This window comes from Echiichthys vipera (assembly GCF_963691815.1).
Source record: "Echiichthys vipera genome assembly, chromosome: 22".
In the NCBI taxonomy this organism is placed as follows: domain Eukaryota; kingdom Metazoa; phylum Chordata; class Actinopteri; order Perciformes; family Trachinidae; genus Echiichthys; species Echiichthys vipera.
The window spans coordinates 22,900,121-22,927,320 of NC_139847.1; the positions used below are offsets into that span (position 1 = coordinate 22,900,121).

The 27,200-nt window shown below is 40.6% G+C and overlaps 1 protein-coding gene and 1 long non-coding RNA gene across 3 annotated transcripts in view; both read left to right on the plus strand.

The window, feature by feature from the left end:
* Positions 1–20,117, plus strand: part of afap1 (actin filament associated protein 1) — a 150,466-nt gene extending 130,349 nt beyond the window's left edge. The window contains exons 14-17 of one of the 2 annotated variants that reach the window (XM_083937348.1): positions 2,116–2,280; positions 6,652–6,854; positions 7,717–7,884; positions 15,626–20,117. In XM_083937348.1, coding sequence (XP_083793474.1) covers positions 2,116–2,280; positions 6,652–6,854; positions 7,717–7,884; positions 15,626–15,652 — 563 coding nt within the window. In that variant the 3' untranslated portion in view covers positions 15,653–20,117. The remainder of the gene's footprint in view (positions 1–2,115; positions 2,281–6,651; positions 6,855–7,716; positions 7,885–15,625) is intronic. The other variant, XM_083937349.1, reaches the window with a different exon arrangement.
* Positions 20,118–24,980: 4,863 nt separating this feature from the next.
* Positions 24,981–26,458, plus strand: LOC310964471. Its single transcript, XR_014593747.1, has 3 exons — positions 24,981–25,184; positions 25,457–25,638; positions 25,755–26,458. It is a non-coding gene; the product is annotated as an uncharacterized lncRNA (long non-coding RNA).
* The last annotated feature ends 742 nt before the right edge of the window (positions 26,459–27,200 follow it).

Here is a 27,200-nt window from a genome sequence, read left to right on the forward strand (position 1 = left end):
ATACATGGCTCAATAGAGCTGTGGCTCTCTGTTAGCCTGGCTACAGTGATGAAAAGAAATCAAGGATTGTTCTTATTCTCCTCTATTAAAGATGAGTAATAGGCTGTTCTGGCATTACGGAGGGCCTTCTTATATGTTTTTAGACTTTCTTGCCAAACTAAGTGAGATTCCTCCAATTTAGTGGAGCGCCACTTACTTTCCAATTTCCGCGATACTTGTTTTAATTCACAGGTTTGTGAGTTATACCACGGAGCTAACTTCCTCTGTTTCTTTTTCTTCTTTTTTAAAGGAGCAACAGAGTCGAGTGTTGTTCGTAGTGAGCCTGCAACACTGTCAACAAGGTGATCAATTTCAGAGAAACTAACGTTAGTGCAGAAATCTTGAATATTAGGATAAGTCATTAAATTACATGCAGATTGAATCGCTTCCCAAATTAGTTACAGCACTATCAGATAAACATCTAGTGTAGAAACTTTTGCCCAGAGGTGAGTAGTCCTGTAATATAAATTCAAAAGTTATTAAATAATGGTCTGATAAAATAGGATTCTGTGAAAAAAACTGTTATGTCATTGATTTCCACACCATAAGCCAAAACAAGGTCGAGGGTGTGATTAAACCAGTGAGTAGGTTTATGTACACTCTGACTAAAACCAATCGAATCTGGGTTGTCATGGTTTTAGACCGCTAACAACTGCGTCCAGGTTCTTAGATATGAGACCCTCCAAAGTAGGATGAATACCATCTCTCCTAATAAGACCAGGTTTTCCCCAGAAAGACTGCCAATTATCTACGAAGCCCACATTATTTACCGGGCACCATCCAGACAGCCATCGATGGAATGATGACATAGGGCTATACATGTCATCTCAAGTCAATAGCCATCATAGACAATGATCAGCACCCTCTCCATCACACAGTGGTCAGACAGCAGAGCACCTTCTCACACAGGCTGCCCCAGCTTCGCTGTTGAAGGGACAGATATAGGAAATCTTTCCTGCCACATGTCATCACACTGTACAATTACAGTTAAACTTTTCAGAACAATACAATCGGAAGCACCTTATGTTTCTCCTCATAATCTGTCCACTGCACCTTATATTATTATATGTTTACATTTGCACTACAGTTAGTCTGCTTTTATTTATTTTTTTATGTATCTTTTATATTGTATTTTTATATTACTGTTTTTATGTGTCTGTGTGTAATGCTGCTGTTACACTGCAATTCCCCAGCTTGGGATCAATAAAGTATTTCTATTCTATTCGGTCTTGACCTAGAATATCTCTTATTTTCAGTTTGGCAATGCGCAACCAAATAACCAAATAGGGGTCTTTCAGACCGCTTTCTGTTGGAGCAACACCTGAAAAATGCATCAAAATGGCTATCATTATATAATTAATGATTAAATAACAGTGTTTCCACTATATACTTCATCATCTTCATGAAGTCGCAATTAAACAACTGCAGAACTGTCTGCACGCCGCTCCACTAAACCCAAACAAAAGGTCATCCGCTTTGTTCTCCAATTTGTGGTTGAAAAACTGCAACCATGACAGTACAAGAGTCACATGTGAAGTCATGAGCACACTCAGGCACAAACAAGACCGTTCATAAATTCAGAGCGCTGTTGGGATGAACCATTTAGAGAGCACCACACTCCTATAGGGTGGAGGGCACTCCATCTTCTCAGACAGAGCACCAAGCGCATTTGATAATTCAGTGCAGTGCTCCTGAAAGTTGAGTCCTGTTGTAAGGGCAGAGCAGAGAGGTGTTTTAGACTTTGACTCTGCTCTGACCTAACACTAGTTTGTTGTCATGGTTTAAGACCGCTAACAAATTTGTCCAGATTATTAGATATGAGATATAAGGCACCCTCCAAAGTTGAATGAATACCATCTCTCCTAATAAGACCAGGTTTTCATGTGTACACTCCGACTCAACATTAACTCCTGTGACTTCCGATTGGCGTAATCAGGTGTCATTACCACAGACGTGACTAACAATCTTACCATATTTACGTTTATCCATGGTCACTGTAATTTATGACATAGCATGCAAAAGTGCTAGCAGTACAGCTAGCTTTTTTTTTTTTACCATGTAATCTTTTCTGTGCAGATGCAGAGCAGTGTAAGTACGGGAAGAACCGTGTGGAGGCTGATGCCAAAAGGCTGCAGCTAAAGGAAGAAGAGCTGATGAAGAAGAAGCAGGAGATCAGGAACCATCTAACTCAGCTGAAAAAGGAGAGGAGAGACCTGCGCACTGCAGTGGAAGCTGCTGCTGGTAGGGGTAATAAAATCTTGTCATTAGACTTAGACTTCTCTTTACTGATCCCTTTGGGAAGACTCCCACAAGGAAATTGAGTTTCCAGCAACTTACAAAAACAAGGGAGGTATAAAAAATACAGTATAGGAAGACCAATAAACTCTTAGCTAAATAAATAGAGAAAGTATAAAAAAACAATCAACAGTAAACAATGAACTCTTAGTCAAATATATATGAGGTAGATGTAAGAATACAGGTCAAATTAAATTCACGGAAAATTAAATCATATAAGTTAAATGTAGAGGAAATGTATAAGATAAAATATGTATGACTGTATATGACAGAAATGAGCAGTAAGATTAAATTATTGCACTTAAGTGGTGGATAAAGTTATTGCACAAAAAGTGTCCAGGTATTTAAGAATAGATTATTAATTGCACAGTGAGTGGCTCCCACTTCTTCCCTTCTGTCCTCTTTATTTCCTCCTCCCCCAGAGTGAAGAGTTGTAAAGTGAAATTGCCTAAGTGACAAAGGAGTTCTTGAGCCTGTTGGTCCTACACTTGGGCAGGAGCAGCCTTCCACTGAACATGCTCCTCTGGTTGCTGGTGACGGTGTGCAGGGGGTGGCTGGCATTGACTATAATGTCCAGCAATTTGTCCAGTGTCCTCCTCCATGCCACCGTCACCAGCGAGTCCAGTTTCATGCCGACCACCGAGCCCAACCCCCTGATCAGTTTATCCAGTCTGGAGGTGTCCTTCTTGGATATGCTGCCCCCCAGCACACCACAGTGTAGAAGAGGACACTGGTGACCACAGACTGGTAAAACATCCACAGCAGTTTTCTGTAGATGTTGAAGGACCGCAGTCTCCTCAGGAAGTACAACCTGCTTTGTGTCTTCCTGTACAGGTGGCTGGTGTGTGTGCCACAGCCCGAGGTATTTGTATGAGTTGTATTTGAGTCCGAAGCCTCCACCTCAGCTCCCTCTAGCAGGACTGGTCTGGACCTCCGAAAATTAATGACCAGCTCCTTCGTCTTGGAGGTATTGAGCTGTAGGTGGTTAGTGTGGCAGCAGAGAGCAAAGTCCCCCACCAGACTCCGATACTCCTCCTCTTTGTCATCCCTGATACATCCCACGATGGTTGGTCATCGGCGTAATTCTTTATGTGACACAGCTCCGAGTTGTAGCAGAAGTCTGAGGTGTACAGGGTGAAGAGAAGAGGGGCCAGCACTGTGCCCTGAGGGGCTCCAGTACTGCTGACCATAGTGTCCGACGTGGGGTCAGTGAGGTTTTCTCTAACCCAGTCCACCAGATAGGGGTCCACTCCCATTCTGTTCAGTTTGTCCTGAAGTATAGGGGCTGTGTGGTATTAAAGGCACTGGAGAAGTCCAAGAAGAGAGTCCCCGCTGTGCCGCTTCCCTTATCTCCAGATGGACTCATGTGCAGCATATAGAGGATGGCATCCTCCACACCAACATCTGGCTGGTACGCAAACTGCAGGCGGTCCTGGACGTGTTGTACCTGGGGTCTGAGGAGGCTGAGGAAGAGCCTGGGCGTATCGTACCTGGGGTCTGAGGAGGCTGAGGAAGAGATGAAGCTCCAAGGTCTTCATCAGGTGTGAAGTGAGTGCCACCGGTCAGAAGTCATTCAGCTCGCTGGGCCTGTTCTTCTTGGGAACCAGAACGATGCAGGATGTCTTCCAGAGGGTAGGCACAGCTGCAGGCTAAGGTTGAAGATCGGTTGTCGTGGTTCCCCCAGTTCTTCAGCGCAGATCTTCAGTAGTCTCGGACACACTTTTTCCGGGCCTGCTGCTTTCCTGGGCCGGAGCTTCCTCAGCTGTCCTCTGACCCGGTCTGTGGTGATGTGAGGCGGGGATTGTGTTGAGGTGGAGGAGGGGGTTGTTGTTGTTGTTGTATTAAAGGCGTTATGTCTGGAATTTTCTGCAGTGAATGCTTGGTTTGTCCGTCAGAAAGCTCTGTGAGGACTTGACATATTATCCAGTTTTAAGCCATAATATATGGAGCACTTTTTAGATCCTTGTCATTTCTAGCCACATGTTTAACCAATTAATACATTTTAGCCATCTGACATTTTAATCTGCAGCAAAGAGTTTTGGAGGAAATCTGCACACTGTATCCGACTACCAAAAACCTGTCAGATACTCACTCATCTCAGCAGGCCCAGTATTTCAGCCTATAGAAGTGAGTTTCCGACCTCGGAGAACCTAAACCTGTTATTATCTCTGCCCAAGCCAAGATAAGGCTGTGGACTCCTGTTTGTGGAGCCTCGCATAAGTTTTTACCCGTGTCGCTGCCAACTTGTAGCTAGCCAAGTAGCTGGACCTCCACATTACACCTTTGCTGCATCTTCTATCTTTTCTGTTTTGGATCAAATTGGGTTATCATCTTTGCATATTAATGACATAACAAACTACTTTATTGATATTTTCACATCTTGCTCAAGTCATCACCCTGGATAAATGACGACATACTTGATGACTTTGTGTAATCGAAAAATTCAAGATGCTTAATTTGTCATTTACTTGTGTATTTGCATACATAAAAAAACAAAATGCTCCATTTCTCCAGGTCTAGTCAGTGCAAAATAGAGAATGTAAATAACAACAATAAACTTCAGTGTGTATTTGTAAGGTGCATGCAGTGGCTATGCGGTTTGGTCAATATACAGTACAGTTGGTATCAGGTGCTGGTGTGGTGTCAAGGGGGGCGTGTGTTTTGTGAGCTTGGTAGTGGTAGTCGTAGGGGGCACAGTCCATTCCTGGTGGCTTGTGGGAGGAAGCGGCTACTTCTGTACCTCCTACCTGAGGGCAGGAGGGAGAAAAGACAGGATGGGTGGCGAGAGTCTTTGATGATCTTGGTAGCTCTGCTGATGCAGCGCTGGTGGAAGATCTCTAATAAGAAAAGTAAAGGGGCACCGGTGATCCTGCTGGTTGTTTGCAATATCCGGTCAAGATGCCGGCGTTCTTCCTGCTGTTTCCAAACCAGGAAGTGAGGTCCCAGCTGAGGATGCTTTCAACAGATGGCTCTTCAACAATCTGATTTGTCAGCCGTCGTATGAATCCCATATACCATGACTATGACGTCCAGTCCCTTGTCAATTATATATCACTCTGCTTTCCTCTTTTCATACAGTGTAGGGACTTAAACAAACAACAAACTTGCAGAAGATTTCAACTTATTTATAAAGTGATTGGTTATCCTTATTTATTGGAAATGTCAATCAGCTGTTCCCATGTGATGCTGACACGGTGACTGACGGAGTACTGTCTTTAGCTTAAGCTAATACTACATGTTCACAGACGTAATAGCTAAATCTGTCCACAGAAAAACTATTTTACAGGATTAAGCTAGCAAAGCAGTTTAGTTATTATATGTGTGGCATTTATTCAGTTTGAGAAACTTCACAATGTCTACAAGCCATCTAGGCTACAACAGGGCAACAACAAGCTAAATTACATCAAGATGGTACTTTCTATAGCAACTGCCAGCCTGCCAGAAGGGCCTTGCTATATGGAGGATTTTCTAGCTATGTTTGAAATCTTTCACTATCATAGAAAAAGTGCACTATATAGTGTGTACGCCATTTTGTGGTGGTGTTTGAATTCTCCGTGGTTAATATCATCCACTGTGTAGTCAACACTAAAATACCCACAATGCTCGAGTAATTTAAGTGTACATATGATGTACACTACATTGTACTCCCGTATACCATTTTATCAGAGGAGAAGAAGAAACAGAAGAGGTGCTAACGTTAGCCAGGTAAGGTATCTGAGAACTAACTTCAGTTACCAACAACCCATTCTTCACGAGCTGACTCGTTCCTCACGAGCTTGCTACTGTTATTGGCTCGTGGAATAAATTAACCGTGGGCTATTACAGTTCACAATCAGGACACACCCATTGTTAACAAAACCACACTTAAAACACCATCAGAATTTCAACAATTTATTTGGGATTTAACATTAAAATAAACATGAAACATCAAAACAACCTTAGACTGTCCTCCTAAGTGCAAGTTTGTATCATAAACAGACTGTAAAACAGGTTTCAGCAACGTTTATTTACATGATGCTGAACGCACCCGCTTCCGTCATATATATATATTATACATATCTATATCTATATTTCTATATATATAGGAATATGTCCATCCCCTTTAATACAGCCTTTGATGGTAACTGTTTTATATAAGCAATAGCTCACTTCATTGCTTAAGTATATAGGTTTAAAAGGATTTGCAAATCATTGTGTTCTGTTTTTATTATATGAAATCTGTCCAGCCTCTCCACTCAACATCTTGCTAGGTACAAATTTTTTCAATTTAAAGTGATGAACATTCACAGAGAAATATCCCCTCTCCAACTTCATTAGGCAAACGGTCACAAGCCTCAATGTCTGAGCGACTGAAGAAGGTGGAGGAGGACTGCAGACAGAGAGAGGAAGAACGGGTGAACCTGGAACTGGAGCTGACCGAGGTGAAGGAGAGCCTGAAGAAAGCCCTGAGTGGTGGGGTCACCCTCGGCCTCACTATCGAACCAAAAGTTGGCTCCTCTGGAATCCAGGTCAGACCACCTGTACGTTCTTGTGGGTCTTTGTTTGTGGTGCTTTAATACTTAACAAGAAATTCAGGAATTTTATATTTCTAGCTAGAAACTAACTGCATGTTTTGCTCATTTGAACATAATAAAGAGGGTTGAGGACCTTCCACTATCATGCTGTCTTCAGGAAATGTATAACTCAACCTAACTTATGTATCAGAGTACAACAACAAAGAGGACTGCAAAGGTAATACTGTGTAAACTGACTGATACGGTAACACTAATATACCTTATAGTTATTACCTAGCATTATTATATTTACAGAGAGGTTCTGTGAGAGCACATTTATCTCAGTGCAGTTGGCAAACACAGATTTTGTCAAAGACAAAACACATTAAAGGCAAAAACTTGAGTTTAAATCTATGAACACTAGAAGCTAGTTAATGATTGCCCTATGCTTAGATTCCCTGCCTAGTGGATGCTACGCTGCATTCCCAGTACTATGTGGAAGTGGTAAACATCAAGTCTTAAAGTGTTGTTGTTAAACTCCACAATCTGGCATAGTTTATTGTTCTTATACTGCAATTTTATAACAAGTACGGTCAAAAACAGCCTGCTAAACGGGACCTTGTCACTTGTCACTATTTTTTTTTACTGCAAATCACATGGATAAGGTGTATTAGAAGTGTTGTGTTATACTGTGAAGTGAACCTGAAAACAGAAAATCTTCAATTGAAAATAATAAGCCTACATATTTCAAAATATTTATGAAAATGAGAATAAATCATTTATTTAAAAGAATTCCAGAACAGAAACAATATTATATTTAATGTGTGGCCTGAATTTAGCTCCATATGTGTACCATTAGCTGTCTCATTCTTTCCCTGTCGGTGGGCAGTCACCAGCGATGTTGCGACGGACCCAGGAGTATTCTCCCTTCTCCAGCTGCGACACCAGTGATGCAGAATCCTGCTCCCTGCCGGTCAACAGCGCCTCGATGCTCCGCCAGCAGCAGCGCGGCCAGAAGCCCTCGCCAGTCCGGGGACATGTCCTCAGGAAGGCCAAGGTCAGAGCCCATAATCTAGACCGGTCACTCAGCTGCTGGGACAAATAAGCATCTGCAGGATTGGGAAACTCCATTTCACCCAGTGCCAGCATACAGTAGCTACCGCTAGAACGTGACAGAAAGTCATTGTCAAACCTGTCAAAAAATGTGTTTAAATATACTTTAATTTCATCTAAAAACTTTATTTAAAAGGGACTATGTGCAATTAAAAACATAAATGTAACAATTTGAAGCATTACACCAGAGTAAGCCTTAGGCTAATTTGCATCTGCAGTCCCTAGGAACAAACAAATACAGCACAGATAAAAATATCAGACATCACTCAACAAGTAAGAACATGTAACATACAGTAATATATCACACACACACACACACACAGACACACACACACATTACATGGTCAGAGGGTGTGGCAGCATACACAGCACTACACCCATACACACATACACTCCATGACAGCCCACTGGGTAAATGAAAGTGACTGAAATTCAAAATAATGACGGTCACCAAAAGGTTAGTGGGTGCATTGTTGTGAAAGTGTTTTTTTATATTGGCTTTAAAACTACAGTTTATTAAATACCCTATTTAATACACTCCTCTTTTTCTAGTAAATACATTTTACACAATTTCAAAAAAACTATTATTTTCTTTAGAAAAAAACACAGCTATGGACACCCAGAGACTTCCTGTCTCTGTTAACATATGTTAGTAAACATGCAGACATCGACTGTGCAAATTCCTTGTCTCAGTACTTCAGTCAGCTTTAAAGGTTCTTTTTGGAAGAATTTTCAGACACCCCCAGCTGCACCTCAGCCCTAAAGAAGACTGAACAAACCGAATGATGGATCAAAAGATCTCTTGGTTTTGGGTGCTAGCCGTGCGTCTTTTGCCAGGAGAGAAGATGCAGCACCGATGTTGTGTCTTGTTCGTAACAGGATGCTAATTATGTCACTTATGTTGTGGCAAAGACTAGGGATTGAACAGTTGATGGGCTCTTTAACAACTCTCCGGAGAGCATAATCAAAAACAGCAATTTACAAAAGCAGCCACTGACAAACAAAAAACAAACAAAAATTCCTTTTTACATGTACATTTGTACTTCATGCCTAATCATGCATAAACAGTCATGACATAGTGGTTATGTATCAATATTATTCCTATGCTCTCTGGGCCTATAGCTAACTGCCAGGCCCTCTCATCTGATGCTATCTGTTACACCCAGCTTCCTGTATGATGGGCTTCCAAGCCACTCCTGGCAGGAGTGACGTCTACCAAAAACTGTAAATTGCGCAATGTTTGCTTCAAAATGTCGATTGGATAATACAACCATACCCAATCCTGAAATTCAACTGAGCCACAACTTCAAGATGGCGATTGATAGCTCTTCTGAACGCCCACAAAAACCCAGTTGTTTAATTCACAGGATGTCTTCACCCAATTCTTTAGTCTGCTGGTTTTCCTCTGGATTTGAATCAACCGAGCCACATTAACTTTTTGACTTTGGAATAATGTAAACCAGCTGTTCAATGGACTTCCCACATACACACACACTAGGCCTCTCAACAATCACACGCACACATATATTCTTTTTACAGTCTTGTCTCAGTCAGTGAGACTGGGTGAGTCAGTAATTAACCCGTTAGGTCAAAGATTTTCAAGACTTCAGTCTATAGATTTGTATAGGTAGATTATAGACAGATTTTTACAGATTTATGTATAGATTATATTATTCTGATATTATTTTGACACTCTTTCCTGTTTAGAAAATACTAAAACAATAACTTTCCTTTATTAATTGGTGCTTTATGTATCATGCATGCAGTTTATATGTTTTTTGTGTGGGAGTTAAGCAGTGTGTTCCCATTACCGACTGAATTACTTTGAGACACTTTTACTTGTTTCTGTGTGTGTGTGTGTGTTTTCCTATTATCATCCAGTGCTGAAACAGATCCTGCTCAGTTGCTAGTGAATTTCCTTTCAGGTATATGTAAATTATTTAGTTGACTCTGTAGCCCCACGGTGATCAGCGCGTGGTGGTAGCGGGTCACAATGTGCGTGTGACCTACATAGACGCACCTAAAAGCGCACGCCCCTCCATAGTTTTAATTCCCAAACTCTTTGGGAATATTCTCTGAGGTCAATTCCACAATTCAGTCTGTTTTTTTCTGAACACACATCCACTCTCCCACATTTCCACAAAATAACCGGTCACCCACACACACACACACACAATTTCAACTCTTTCTGTCTAGCCAGTGTTCTTTTTCCTTTTGTATCACAGCTGCTGAAACAGTCCATAGTTTCAAATTATTGTTATATTGTAGCAAATTTTAAAGATTTACAGCAGCTTTCCTGCATGCAGGAACACAAGACAACCAGAGGCGTCTCAGCTGACTGTTCAATTGGGGATGGACATCAAAAATGCTGCACTGAGTTGGGCTGGATTTACTGTGCACGATAGGAAAAAAATTCCTACCTTTTTTGGCACCTTCTGCACAGCTCCGATGATGAAACCCAGCCACCGCCCAAGCGAGCAGGTCCAAACCGATCACGTCAGGGGTCACCATTTTATTGCAGAACGATGTATTATAAAAATAGAAAGATTCACAAATGAGTCAGCAGAGACCTCCTCAGCCATTTTATTTTATTATAATTTTAATTCACTTTACACTAATGTTCGTGTGTTGACAAAGTTTACACGCCCCTTGATTTCATATGTACACTCCTATTACTACATCACCTCCAAGACTCTCCTAGTGTGTCCAGAACGTCATCAAAACATACGCATAAATAGTCCTGTTATTCACTTGACTGGATGCGATCTTATTGGCCTCTATTTCCGGTTATCCACTGTTCTTGTTGCATACACACTTTTTCAATGGCAGAACCTTACTTTCTTCAACATATCTCTAATAACTTTAAGCTTTCTTAGGGCGCACTCACACTGTCCATCCGTGCCATGCCCCAACAGGTTTTACGGTTAAAGCCTAGTTCGTTTGACCAGTGTGCAACCTCACTGCGCCTAGCTGCGGCCAGCTTGCCAGCCACAGACCATTTGGGGGAGGTGGGCTTTTGTAAAGCACGTCTGCACATGTACGAGCACGAGCATGAGCACGTGTACGAGCACGAGCGCGAGGCCTGACGTCATTTTATGTGCGGCTGTTCGGACATAGAATTTTTTTTAAAAGAATTTAAAAAGACGGACCATGCGCTGACATTTAAAACAAAAGGTTCACGCTGGTGTGATGCTGAGTGTTTACTGCAGATTTGGTCGGATGAAAATATTTAAAAACAGTTGGACAAGACGCACAAGGTCTATGGAAGGATTTGTAAACAAAGCGACGCATCGCGATGACGTCAATCAATGCATGTGAAGGCGTGATGGCATATATACAGGTAATAAGCATTTACGCGAGGCCAAGGCAGTGTGAGTACGGGCCTGGGAGGAGGGGACAAGTACCCTAAAGCCTGGGGCATGGTACGGATGGACAGTATGAGTGCGCCCTTAGATTTATCCTCCCAATTCAGATTGAAATCCCCCATGAGAATGTCCGGTGGAGCAAGACTTGAGCTCCCGATAGCAAGTCAGAATTACCCCCCCTCTAAATTCACTATTGCTGAGCAATTCATAGAAGAATTTTACTTTGGAATGAATAGGGGTTAACAACTAAAAGTCAAACGAAACGTGACATTCAAGAAGGAAAGAATTCCCTGGAGATGGACGACACTCAGTGGGCTAGCGACAACCTGGTGGAAACATGTGCTCCATGCTTCAAACTATCAGTAAGGAAATACGCGACTTCAGGAGTGAGCACAAAGCAGATCTACACACTCAAAGAAGAACTTAAGGAAGACATGAAAAATTAACTCAAAGATCTCAAACAGGATATTCACCAAAAACTTTCTGCTAACTCCACTCGGATCCAGGCCAATGACACCAGGCTGAATGAAGCAGAAGCACGGATCAATGAGACTGAGTCGGCTAACATGGCCATGAAGGAGGCGCTCATTAAGTCCATGGAAAGACAAAAAACAATGCAGGAAAAGTTGACAGATATTGAGGGGCTGCCTCGGCTGAATAACAGTCGCATTTACGGCATACCCGAAGGGAAAGAAGGTAAGTCCGTGTCTGACTTTGTGGAACAACTTCTGAAAAGTGAGCTTGCACTGAGAACGGACAATAGCCTGCAGATTCAGCGCGCACACAGAGCTTTAGCCCGCAACCAGAGCAAAACAACAGGTCTATAGTGGTACATTTTTTGAAGTTTAATACCAAAGAAGCAGCATCGAAAAAAGCCTGGGAAAAGAAAATAATGATTGAGGGGCGACGCCTGTCATTTAATCATGACTATGCCACAGAAGTTATTCAGAAGCGCAAGGCATACACAGAGATAAAGAGGCTCCTGAAAGAGAGAGGAATTCGTTTTCAGACTCCGCTGGACAAGATGCGTATTCACTGTGACTCTGTAACACGCACTTCTGAGAGAGCCAGGATGCAGCCTAGGGGCTAAGGAAGAGAGGCTCATTGGAAATACCAGGCAGCAGCGCCGCGAACCCGAGCCGGGAGATAGAGCGGCTTCTTCAAGCCCCAACATAGCAGCGAGCTGGGGAGATGAGCACAGATGCTACGCTCAGTGCAAGGGAAAGATTACAGGAGTTTGAGCGGATTCCCCCAAGTAATCTTTATTCTCTACCTTGTCACAGTATGTGGTTGGCTCCATAAAGAAACCGAAAAATATCCGCACTTCATGCTTTATTATTTATTAAATATTACGAGTAACAGACAATCAACACGAGTATGTTTTAATTTTTAGGGATATCTTTTTTCATTCAATTACGGTTTGGCAGGGCAGCTACTTTATTATTCTCATAATGTTTAAAAAAAAATATATATATATATATATATATATATATATATATTTTTTTTTTTTTTTTTTTTTTCGCAGATAATTTCATTATTTTTCTTTAACAACCAGATATATGTTGGTAAAAATACAAATACTATTCAGGGTAAAAACTGAATATATCAAAAACTCAAATTCTCTTGTTAAATTATTCTCCATCCCGACAAATAAAATATCCATATAATTTGAAATGGAATAAAACAGTGAAGTATCTTGGTGTAACTCAAAAAAGATTTTGAAAGGTGGTCTACCCTCCCATTAGACTTCAGTGCTAGAATATGGACAGTCATAATTAACATTTTACCTAAATTGTTATATTTATTTCAAGCTCTTCCAATTAACATCCCCCAAAACACATTTTTAGCCTGGGACAAGATGATTTCTAGATTATTTCGGAATAGTAAACAACCTAGAATAAAATTTACGACACATCAACTACCTAAAAGCAAGGGGGGGTGGCTTCACCTAACCTTTCAGAATACTTTTATGCAGCTCAACTTAGGTTAAGGCTTTGGCCTGTTGGTGTAGACCTGACTATGAGTCTTAATGGAATGAAATGGAAAGGGAAGTACAGGGTTTTCAAACCCAGATATTTGTGGGGAATAAACATTTGATAAGTGCTTTGAGACATGCTATGAACCCAATAGTAGCATTTACACTTAAAATATGAAGCACTGCTGTAATAAAATACAAACTAAAGAGGGATATATGCAATCTGGTGTGGTTTGCGTATGACTTAAAGTTCAAGCCAGGGATGTACGACCCAGCATTCAAAGAATGGGCACAAAAAGGTGTGACTGCAATATGTACAGTATCAGAAGGTGGACAATTTCTAAGTTTCCAAGATCTAAAGACAAAGTATAGCCTCGAAAACAAAGATTTTTATAGATATCTGCAGTTGAGAGATTATTTCACCAAAGAGATAAGGTCAAATGAAACTATAAATAAGGTGATTGAACAGTAGCATCTCCAGACAGTATGTTAGTGTTATTATTGTTAATCTAACTTGTACCTTGTTTTTTGTATTGTTTTTTCCTATATGTGAAAAAATCTAAGTGATAAAAAAAGAAATCCCCCATGAGGATAATTTCTTTGTTACTATCACATTCTTTAAGTATATCAGTAAGTTCTTCATAAAATGTGTCATTGGCAGTCGGGCGTCTATAAAAGCCTATGATGCTGTATGACATTGGCTGAGACAAGACTACTTCAAGTGCAACATACTCAAGGGAGATTGCGAGCTTGAAAAACATGCCAGCTTGAACTAACCCTAACCCTTTTTTTAGATATGCACAAAAAGTTTGAGTTCGCTAGAAGACGAGTCAACCGTTTTTGAGACGATACTTATGATGTTTAAGATGCCACCAAGAAGTCCTCTCGGTTTCCGCTTCAGATCCCAAACTACCTCCGCGTGGTTAACAGTTTGAAAAGTTTTAAAAGGAATTTGTTTTTTAACAGCAGGATTGATGCACCTGACCAGAATTTATAAGATGATGTTCCCCCGTTAACGCTGCCGTTGTGCTGGCTAGGTTGTTAAAGTCTAAGGCCAAGGCATCTACTCCAGTCTGGCAAGGTACGGGAATTCCACATAAGCTCACCTCCTTGGGCGATGTCGCTACTGTTGTTGTAGGGAGGTTGATACCGCTGACTTGTGATGCGCTTAGAGTGACTACTTGTCCTGGATTGAGTTGTACATCCCCGGATAACAGCAGTAAGAGGAGTAGTAAACCTATGCTGTGGATCTTCCGTGGTGGAGAGGTTAGTCCCCGCTGTCTTTTGTGGTTACCTTTGGTCAATCGTGGTACTACCATTATGCAAAACAGATGAGTAGATGGCATAGAGTCCAAGCAAGTTATGGTGGTAGGATACAGTCCGAGTGTTTGCGGAACAGTTTGAGTGCAAACACCAGCGTTCTCCTGTCCAAGCCACCTGTTGCATCTAGTGGTTGTCAAAGCATTGATTTTCCGCCTGTGTCTTCCCTGACAGGTTGACCCGTAGTGGAGGGCTGACAGAAGTAAGCAGCAACAGAGCTATAAAAAGCGTGTTGTAAATTTTTTGCCAGATCATGGCTTTGTGGCTGACAAAAGCGCTTTGGTGGAAGATGAGTAGCCTTCTAGATGTAATAAGAAGTGTGGGTATGCATCCCCTGCCTCGCTGCATCTCCTCTCCTCGCTGCCTAGCTGCGTCTCCTTGCCACCGCCATCCTCCAAAAGCCCCCTGGGTTTATTATTTAAAAAAAAAAAATATATATATATATATATATATATACTGTATATATATATATGTATAGATATATATAGCTTTTAATAAAGATTCTACATATTCAACCTTTAACATGACTTTTGACTTCCCTTGGACTTCAACATTTTGACTTGGTTTCCTCCCTGAGCCCAAATAATAAAAATGGTTATAACAGTGTGTGCAGTGAAACAACTGTGTGCAAACATATTTTACCATACTTGACTGCACTTTGATATGACAATCATGCTCTATGTATTGGAACTACAGTTCTCATAAAGTGTTTCAATGGGTAATATGATGTTGTCATGGCGTTAGCGACATGAGTTCTGTACTTCAGCCTGTATTTGTTTCCATCTTGTCAATTTGCCACCATTAAAAGTATGCTGAATTTGCTTGCAACAGTTCCTATTATAAGTGTATCCACATATGTACAGACAACTATCACTGAATTACTTTGATACTGAAGACAAATAAAAACCTATAATGATATCCTCAGAAAGTTGAAGTCACAACTAATCTCAAAATATGTGTGTCTATGTGTGTTCTGAAAAAGTGATTGTTGTGATAAATAGGTGGCTTCTCTGTTTGTTTTGCAGGAATGGGAGCAGAAGACCACCACATGAACCACCAAACCCCTCACATCAGTCATAATTTCATTCCTATTTTTCTTTAAAAAAAATTGTGTATATATTTATTTAAAACTGTTGCATTCCGAGTGTGTTGTTTCTGCACACAAGCATAGCATTCACATCAACAAAACCAGTTGCTGCTTTTAGTATACTGTAAGTACCAAAACATACTGACGTAGCAACCTTTTTAAACTGTTCTACCATTGAGTATGAGTTGTGCAACTTGTGTTGCCCACTGTTACCACCATTTTTTCTTTTCATTTAAATCTGTTTCAGCAGATTGACAGTTTGGGTTAAGAATGGTCAGAATTTTTTGAAGGTCTGACCCAAGTATTTATTTGTAAATGTTTAGAGAAAATAATAGCTTCCCTTTGTTTATTTATGTTTATATATTTAAAAATATTTGTTGAATTTGTGGCAATTCACAGAATATTGTCTCCTACAGTCATGGCTCTCAGCAAACACAGCTTCTCACCATAATCATCATCCCACACTAGCTGAGTAACACTGCACCTCCTCTCTAAAGGCTATTTCAGGAATTTCAGAATTATTCTCAAGATCGTCCAAACTTTAAAAACACAATCAACTGTGGAGGTTGATCTGTATGTTGGTGAGACATGTTGACATGTTCAACTAAACTAACTGAATAATGCAAAGTAGTATACTTGAAAATGAACACTTTTGTATTAAAAAATTCCCACGAATCCTGGGAATTTAGAGACTACGTTTCCAGTCATGGTAACACCCGGAAATTGATTAAAATGATCAAATATCCTGTAAATAATCTGTCCTGGGAAATTTTTATTGTATTTTAGCCCCGACTCAGATCACCTAAGTAAACCTAGGTCTGTATTTTGTTTCACAGTTGACTTGTTGGTAGGATACGCTGCACAGTATGACACGATAAAACAGGTTAACCACACGCTGATTTCACACCGATGCATGGCAACCACCCTGTCAACCACATTTTTTCAAGAGCGTTTCCCAAAAAAGCAAAGCATTTTATAAGCGGCTCCTGCCACCAGGCGTCTTTCACCCGAAGTTCAGAATTCATGGTGGCAGAGCAAAATCTGTGTGCGTTAACTTGGGTAGTAAATGCTTCTTTACCCCTGCCACTTTGGTCAAAACTGCTTTCCCTCTACTACCTGCCTCTCATTGAAATGAATGGAGATGGCAAGTTACGAGTGGCTGGCTCGCCTGGTTATTTGCAAGCAGCTAGCTAGTTTTCTAATTCCAACATATACTATGGAAATAAGAATGTAATAATCTGTGATTCCACCATACTTTCATGCTACACTGCTTGGTTTCTGATTCAAAGTTCGAAGTCAAGAGTCAGTCAAACTCAAACTCTGACTTCAGCAGTGGGATGACGATATTGGCTCCAAGTAAGCAAAGGATGAGCATATCCTCCCCCAGAAGCTGCCAACTATCAGGGGGGACTGAAGAAGCAAGACACTGCTGTCTGATCACTCGCCGGGGCTACAACTGCTGGCACAGCGGAGAAAAACACATTGCCTCTTTCAAGCTGCAGTCGGAGCTCCAGCGGGAGACTGAGAGCTTTGCACCTGACAGCAGCAGCACACTGTGGTCAACGATGCAGAAATTAGAATCCAATTCACCAGTTAAGGGGAAACTTAAAGTGTAATTCCGGCATAAAATCACCCCATGGTCTTTTTCAGCAGTTATATATATCAAAATAAGCAGTTTTTTTTCTCTATTAACAGAGAAATCCGAGAGAGCCGCTAACAGTTGCTTACAGCTGGACGTGACCAACACTGATTAGCAGTATGGTGAAGTCATTAAAATGTCTTTTTTAACCACTAATACTTCTCAAAATAACAACAAACGTCTGGAGTAGCATGATAAGAGTCCTTGCACAGAAAACAAAGCACCAACAATGTAGTTTATTAAGAGTGTTTTGAAAGACTTACCTACTGGCCCCAGTACCAGCTCCTCTTGTAGTAAAGTCCATTCTAGTCAATTACCAAATGCATCCAAAAGGAGGGAGCCCATTGATGATTTATTTAGGAATTGGTTGCATCTTACAAAATATTCAGGGGACCAAAACAGTGTCCAGTACGTAGCTGTTGATGAGGGATGGGGAATCCTCCATAGCAGTCACACAGCTTGTTGCGGTATTCAATGATTCCAGGCCACGGCAAAAAATATCACTCTCTTGGCAGCATAAACATTCTTCTTTGGTGCTCATGGGCTCACAATACCCACAGGCACACCAAAAAATGCCCGCACACCGAGAATGCTAATGCTACCTCTACCTGTAGCCCCTTCTGGCAACACACTCCCCCATCCCCCCGCATGAGTGGGTGCTGCAGGGAAAAGTTGCTGTCTGGGACTTTTAATGTCTTCACCGTAGTGCCCAGAGCTAATCAGTGTAAGCCACGTAGCGACTCTCCCGGATTTCTCCGTTTATAGTTCATACATGAAAAAAACCTGTCTGGATGGCTTATTTGATGTAATTGCCGAAAAAGACCCTGGGATGATTTTACGCCAGAATTACACTTTAAGGGAAACTTAACTTTACATAGCTGAGTGACCACTCCTCGTTTTTTTTCACACCTGTTACCGTTGTGAAAGCATGTTTGACATTTTAGGTAAAGCATTAAAGCTGTCTGGAACCCATTTTAATATTTATGAAAGCTTTATTCTATTCATGAACTAGAGATTTGCCTGCTTTTTTTTAGAATTTTAAACCACTTTACCTAAACTCGAATAATCTGAACTACATTATGCTAGAGAGGCTAAAGTTTCAATTCAATTTCAGTTGTGTAGAAGTTTTAAATCTAACTTCTTTGCATCTTCATAAATAGAATAAAACAGTTTTAAAGAAACAGCGGCTCACTGTTCCGGTCCCCACTGATAGTCGACAGAATAGGGTGTGTAACTGTGATTAAATATTTGAGAAGGTGTAACTGTAGTTTAGTGATTGTGGGAGAGGGGGGAAAATGTACAAGTTTGCATCTTCTAAAGCATTTTTCTATGATTTTTGAGTATATATACTGCTAAAATAAAATAATAAAATCATATCATCATCATTAATAATGGAAAAATTATTCCTCAATCAGTTTAAGCTAAAGGAACGGGCCAAAACAGTCAATGCAGCATCTACGTATATACTATGTCTATGTTTTGGAAGGCTTCCAGCTATTTATTTTTTTTGTCCCGCCCCCTACACTAGCAACATTTGATTGCCTGATTCACCTGTCACCTACCAAATGAACACAAGCTCTGGACTAAATAAAGTCCCAACCAATGAGTGAGCAGAGAGCTGTAACCTTTTTTTCTGCATAGAGACAACAACAACTAAATCTGAGCGAGCTTGATCAAAAATTAGGTTAAATTAGAATTAAAGAGAATATTACTAGTAATTGAAATAAATAAAATTACTTTTAAAATGACTTGGACTTGTTGGGCCTTCTCTGAATCCCTAAGGGTTCCCCTCTAAATCTGATTATACCATAATCCTATTTCTAACCATAGGGTTATTTGTATTATTTTTCAAGATGTATCTTTTGCTAAGTATAAATACAGAGGGAGAAGCAATGTTTATTGTTCTTTTAAGAAAGAGAGGATTTATCTGAAAGATAGAACGTCATTGTCCTTAGTTGGACTGCCCCTTAATACCAAACTGAGTTGGGGCAACTCTTCTATCATAGTCTGGTACACCTATTATCCCTAAGAAATCTTACAAGTTACAATCTTTAAGTTTGAGAATGGGAGGTGGCAGCTGGATGTTGTGAAAGAAATACAGGAGCTCGGGCAAGATGTTGGATTTAAGAATATTAGTTCTTACTATAAGCAGTACAGGCAGGGAGTATACCAACTGTCCATAGAGGCCGTCATTTTCACAAATGAGCGGGGCTCTTTTAGACGGCGAGGCACCCCCGCAGTGGACCGGGTCGGGAAGAGGGTTATATTTTACCGCCTACTGTAGGCTACACCGTGGCTAACACAAGTATACCTGTAGCACCACAGCTCTCTGCTAAAATTATCCCCCAATTTTAAAAGTGTTAAAATACGGTTTACCTTCTATGTTTCATCTTCAAAAGAGCACAATAAAAATGTGACACCGAATTTAAAACCGCACATTGTAATTTCTGCATCTATTATTCATTTCTCGGTGTGTGGCCCTAAAATTTCTGGTTGTGCCCCTTAAATTTTCAGTTGGGGTCCACAGTGTTCCTAGTGAAAAAAGTTAGTCTGGAGCCCTGATAAAGACAAACCAGCCTTTTAATAAATAGGCAGTGTGAAAGGGCCCATTGAATCAACCACATTCGTATAATTAACCCTAACAATGTCCCTAACGCGTGGCACTATCTTTATACACAGGTATGTAAAACAGTCTATGATCTTGAAGATTTTCAGTTATTTTGTTTCCTTGTTTTAAGCAACATTAAATAATGTATCTTCCTCTTGTTCACTTTGTATCCTGATGTCTGTCCAAATGAATTTATCAGATCAGTCAGGACTGGGATAGAGTTTTAAATTTTTCAAAAAAGAACGACATCAACAAATTAAGCCATTTGTTGTTCCTGTTGTTCTATTGATGTTTTGTGTGATCAAACAGCAATTGCAAATGGTCCAAATGCTCACAGAAATTATAAGGTTACCTTTAGATGTAGTCCATTCATTAAAATTTCGTCTCGATTAAGAGAGCACATAATTGTTACAGTATAACACCAAGCACAGTCTCAAGAGCATGGAGGACATACCAGGAGACTGACCATTACATGAGGAGAGTTGGACAGGGCCATAGAAGGGCACCAACCCAGCAGCAAGACTGGTATCTGCTCTTTTGTGAAAATGAGGAGGAGCACTGGCAGAGCCCTACAGAATGACCTCCAGCAGGCTGCTGGTGCGCATGTTTCTGATATAACTGTCAGAAATAGACTCCATGAAGATGGCATGAGGGCCCAACATCCTCTAGTGGGACCTGTGCTCACAGCCCAGCACCGGGCAGCTCCATTGGCATTCACGAGAGAACACCAGAATTGTGAACATATTGCTGCTGACTGAAATGGAGGCACTTGCTGTAAATCAAATTATTGTGTTCTGCTAAATTAAAGACTTTCAATTTTAGTGTTTTACACATCAATGCCACATTTTTATGGTGCATCTTTAATGGTTTTATGTTCCATTGGCATTAGCGTTCAATATCACCAAAGTTTGGAAACCAATGCCACAATGCGCCAACTGCTCCTTGCTCACATAACTATGTTCTTCCTGTTTTCAAACCGACACCTTATATATACAAGTATTTAGTTCATTTAAATCATCATTTGGTTCAGCTTGTTTTTTCTTAGCAAGATGTCTGATGTCAGTGAACCTGTTGTGGGGGTTATTGGGGGGATTCATGCATAAGTGTTTGTTTCTGCACTATTGTATATCTCAGACAGTCTCCGCCTTGGTGACAGACATGCTTGTATATAAATGAATAAACCTCCTGACAAACTATATCTTAGTAACAGTGTGCTTTATGTGAAGTAATTGATTGTTTAAAATGTATCAGTCTCGTCTTGAACGCGTTAGTTCATACCACAGCCTTATCAGGGACTAACACATTCTGTACAGAACGGAAGACTCTCACAATGACGTAAAGTTATAAACATTTATTTGACTACCTAGCAAGGAGAATACAGGATAGTCCTACACTGAATAGAGAAGTGAAAGAGGGTTAAATGTGGATATAAAAAAGTTTAAAACCAGAGTGATTCAGACATACGGGGCTGGCTCATAAAATTACTGGCGACTTAAACTGGCTCTAGTTAGCCTGTCAACAGAACTCGGATCAGAATTTAACTGTCACCAACGTTTCAACCAGGAGTTGTATTAAAAGGCCAACCTTACTTTGCCGGTTTCTTAGGTCCGATTCTCGATTTTGGTGGACCTGAGTTCTGGTCTGTAGACTGGGTCAGCTGCACAGTTAGATCGGCGGGGCTTGTCTGCTACCGTCACGGCTTGGATTCAGCTCTTCAGGTGGCTTGCCTCTGGCGATGGTTTGTTGGTTGACAAAAAGTTCTGACTGGTTCGGTGGACTGGTGTCGCGAGTTGATGCAATTTGTCGGCCGGACAAAAAGGCAAAGACAGCACAAGGGGTTTTACTATACTTGTAAAAGATAAAACGTGTCGTAGAAAACTTATAGAGTCGTGCGATAAAAATAGATTAATAAACGAAAATGCTTTAGTAAGAAAACAAATTATAAAGTAACGTCTCTTGCAAACTTTTGGACAACAAAGTTGAACAAAAGAAACAAAGAACCAAAACACAGGAAGCGCAGAAGAGGGAACCCAGGAAGAGTGAGAAGGGGGATCTTGGGCTAACCCAAACCTCTGCGTTTGGAGCAAATTAACTGCTTTATATGCCAGAATCCTAACAGGGAAGATTGAACTCTCTGGTTGATTTTCCGTTATTAATCATTCTGATATCCAATTTAACCAAAATATAGATAGATTGGTCAGGGCCTTTGGCGTTAGTTACGGACCTTAAACGTACAAACCCGACGCAGAGGGCTTTCAACTCATTCCGATGTAAGCCCGTCCGCGGCGTTATTTGAAGCTTAGGGCTCTCCTTTAACGTCCATATCTGAAGTTTTGGGCTCTCCTTAAACGTCCATATTTGAAGCTCAGGGCAGTCTTTAAACGTATAAACCCGACGCAGGGGGCTTTTAACCCATTCCAATGTAAGCCCGTCCGCGCCGATATTTGAAGCTCGAAGAGCGCTCCTCGGGGCGCTCCTCGGGGCGCTCCTCGGGGCGCTCTTCGGGGCGCTCATCGGAGAGCTCCTTAAACCTACAAACCCGACGCAGGGGGCTTTCAACTCATTCCAATGTAAGCAGCCTGTCCTCCACCCAAAAACGACCACATAGGTTGTTTGATCAAGGAGCTTATTACGACCCATAGGCACGTTTCGAGTTTAGCGGTCGTGTACATAACTACAATAAACGGTGTGTTGGGTATGTCGTCATCGCCTACCCTTTAACCTTTGGCACCAATCAAAATGTGATGCGCCAGAAGGAGGCGTGGCATTCACGTTTCACTGGACGTCGTAGCATTGGTAAGTCCGTTTGTGTACTAATTTATGTGGTCATGTTGTGTTCTGTGCGTGAGCTATCACGGTGATTGTCTGCAAATCATGTGTAAGTAAGTTAGTTCAGTTTGACGTTTAAGTTACAACTCAGTTTGGAATGCCACGGAGGTCGTATGTTAACTATCAATAAGGCGCTAATGTTAGCGCACATGCTAACACGCTTTTTATTTATGCTATCTTGACAAAAAAATGCTACCTTATGTGATTTTGTGTATTTCCGTCAGTATAAGGACATCTGTTAACTATTTATTTTGGTAATAAACAGGTGAAAATGCACTGTAAGAACTTAGAGAGCGCATTTTGATACTTAATCATTTCTCAAATACAGAGCCCTGATAGTTTTAATTAGTGTTAGTGTACTCATAACCTTTGTAGGCACACATTTTATTTCTCTTTTTATTCTTTTGATTATTTACCCTACATTTTGCTAAATTTTTATTTTTAGTGGCAATAAGTAACATTTATGGAAGTGCAACTAATCCCGCTTCATATCATTCATTTATTATCCAAAAAACTCTCTTCATATATCACAAATCCAACGGTTCTTTTAAGAGCCATTTTCTTAATCCTTCTCCCTGTTACACTAATTTAATTTTCTGAGCTTTTGTTTGTCATTTTGTCTCTTTGTCTTTACTTTGACTGTAGCCTTTGTTTGGTCTTCTGTTTGTTAGTTTCTTCTCTCTCTCTCTCTCTCTCTCTCTCTCTCTCTCTCTCTCTCTCTCTCTCTCTCTCTCTCTTATCTAAAATGGCACAAAGCCATTATGGAAATTACTTTTCTGTCTTTAAATTCACTGTCCTTTACATCAATTTTTGTGTTTTATTATTGTAGATCAACATCTTCAGAGACTAAAGTGGAGGAGACACCTACAATGTCAGCATGGACAAGAAAACAGTTAATGTCTGAAAAAGAATTCAGAGCTGCAATGTCAGAGCTCTTGAATTCGAAATTGGGCGCAGAGACTGTAACTCCACATTGCTGTCAGCAATGAAAAACAGCTGATGCTGGTTGGTGTGTAGTCAGAAAAGGGTAGGCTTGACACGGTACCAGATTGTAAAATTTTTCTGAATTTTGAGATTTTCTGGGGGATTTTGTGTGTGTGGATATTTTTTTTACAGGCAGAGCAGAGATGATAACTGTGCTTGCCATGGGATGAAACAACAGGAAGACAGAGAGTCTGCACAAGACCCTGGCAAAAAGATTTTTCTGCAAGTTACTGCAAGTTAACATTTGTCATTTCATGGTTACTTTCTGTGGGCTTGAATACTGGCATCACAGGTTAAAGGAGTGACAACTTTGTTCAGCTCATGTCCGGTGACTGGTGTGGTGTGGAGGCATGGCAGAGCCATATGCTGGTTGGCTGCTGGCTTGCTGGATCGCTGTGTTTTTGTGCTGCATTGGCTGCAAAAAATGAGCAGAACAATGGGCTTATGGTCCACTGACTCACTGCTACTGAGTTTAACAGTCCCTTCTCCTCACACCTTCCTCTGAAGAACATTCTCCCAACTAGCTGTGGCACACTTGACGGCCCCACTGGCGTGTGTTGTCATCATGACAACTCACAAAAATCACCATTAAGTGTTTTTGACATCAAATGACTGCAGCAAACAACTCATACCCTTTCTATCCAATTAGCATTCTTATATACCTATTGCATTCTTTCACCATAAAATAGCCTTTGTTATAACAAGGAAATAATTGTTTCATGAGGCACATAGTCTCTTTTGAGGTCATACCTTTAAGAATATCCTCATAAATTTGTGCTTGAATGTTTTGCGTGTTGTCATTTAGGTTTTTCAATCATGATTAGAGATACACTCACTGATATTACACATTTTTTCTGATACTATGAAATACTTTTGGTGTATTAAATTCCACTAGATAGTTGTCCTACATCTTAAGCCCTTGTCACACATGCACTGCAAACCTGAAACTATCTGAACATCTCCTGGTACAGCTGTGTGTGTACACAAATATCGGATTAAGATAGGAGTTTACCCTCCCAGCTTAATAGTGCAAGGACTGGGTAATTCCAGAGTGTGCACGTGTGTGAATACAGCTGCACGCTCCCCTTGCCTAAACCAAACTAAGTAGTTACATTAAGTGTGAACACATCTAAGTGTGTGCTGCGTGTGTGAAAGAGAAACTCGGGACTATCTCCGGACCTGATTCTCTGACATTATTCTGGGTTCAAATGTGAAAACATCTTTATTCTCTTATCTCTAATGCCCTATGTTAACATACCTTTTTACGGATCACACCATGACTTATCTATGTTTTTTTTTTTTTTTAAACATTCTAAATGGACTAAACAGAGGGCAGAAATCGAAGGAGCTAATCTTGAGAGTCTCAAGCAGGAGCTCAACTTCTCTCTGGAGGACACGGAGGAATGGGTGTGTGACGTCCAGCAGTGGGCAGCCACGGTATGTGTTATGGTACATTTCGCTATATGTTTTACAATACTATTTTTTTATGGTCAATTTTGCTTGTTTCTGTTTTTCAAAAGAGACATGTAGCTCATAGTAGTAGTACTTGGGAGCTGGCCAGGTAAATTCCACTTGATGTACAGTCTGACTGGATCAAATATTTGTGTTTTCACATACTGATTGTCTAGATCATTTTATGTTCGCAGTGTATATGTGAAAGGGGCTTAAGTGTTTTACTTTTGTCCCATCTGTTCTCTTTTCCAAAACAGTGGTGAGTCTTCGCCTGAAGAGGCGACTTTTTGACCAGGTTATGCTGGTCAGGCCTATGAAAGAGGAAAAAGTTATAATTGTGAAGGAGATGACCCAGCATTGCCAGTACCTGAGAAAGGCCTTGGACCAAGTATACAGCCTCCTTCGTCACACTCAAGAGAATATCACGAAACATAGTATGGTATGTAGTAGTACAGTCTCAGAGCTGGGCAGACAATCTGCATTTTAATGTTCATAAAGAGTTGCCTTATTTTCTATCTGATTATTATTATTTATTTTTTTTACATTTTATTTTAGAGCCTCCCAGAGAGCTGAGAGAAAAGGGATACAGGGGGCTGCTCTGTTGTCTGCTGCACAAGCTGCACATTCTGCAGCAGAAACTGAGCGCAGTCACCAGCACTAACACCCATTTTGACACTGAACCCTCCTTTTTCATGTTGGAGGAAGACAATGAGGACAGTGACCAGGAGGACAACAGCACTCCAGATATTCAGAGGAAGAAATGTAAAGCCTTTGAGGCTGGGATTCAGTTGTGGACATAAGGCAGCAGGCCGTGTGCCTTTTACATATTCACAGCTGTGATGATGTTCAGCACATCACTACCTCTCGTGTGATATTGCTTTTATACATCCTTTCTACAAAGCCCCAGACTGGAACTGGACTGTTGCTAAGCAACACATAACCATTTGTCTGTGCAATAGCTTGATACTTTGTGTAAGCTGGAAACTAACTGTTGTATAAAGTTTACATAACAGGTGACGAAAGATGTGCTCAGTTTCAGAGTTCTGTACTTGTTACTCGTGGAAGTTCAGTAAATGGCTGCATTTATATAGTGCCTAGTGCTGGACAGTGTGACCAATTATTTGTTTAAATATTTTAAAGATGCTGTAAGTTTTACAGTATATCACAGTGGGATGTGTTTTATTTTGCATGAGAGTGGCATATTCTAATGTGAGTACATAGAATATAAAAACATAGCGTTTTGAAATGTAACATTATTCGTGTCACAAATTGTTGTGCCATGGTGTTCTGGTTCATCCAGTATACCGGTGGCTCATTCAAACATTACTGTTATTACAAACGAGGTATATTTCATACATCTAACATGTCTGGAGATAATCTTTAAAAATATTGTATTTTGTATGTAAAAACAATGTAGACATGAAGAATTAAGCCTCACAAATAAATGTCTAATCTACAGCTTTGTCTAGTGAATGTTTATGATATATTATTTATGAGTTATTACAAAGCGAACAAATAGTTGGAATGCACAGATGTCTCGTTTTCTATTGTCGCTATGGTGGTTGCCACGCACGCCGGAAGTGGCTATAGAGACGGAGCCAGTCCGCTGCATGCAAACCCTAATTTACTTAAAACTAATAAATATTGTTCAAACACCTAGCATCTGAACTGTTTCTTAACATAAAGACCATATATATGAAGAAAAAACGGGAGTTAGGCTATATTCAATATTTAAAGTATACGGCACATTATTTACTACCCTATTTGCAAACCAGAAAACTGTATACCTATTTCAAGAAACATCTTTACTTTTTTATCCTCAAAGCAATTTCAGTCAAAAACAACTGGACTGGTTGTTTGTCTAGGAAGACGTTTCACCTCTCATCCAAGAGGCTTCATCAGTTCATGTACGCATCTGACCAGGCTGGGACTGGTCCAAATAACTGGTGTGGAGATCCAGGTATTTAACCTCTCACAAGGCCGATGATGTCACTGAAACCC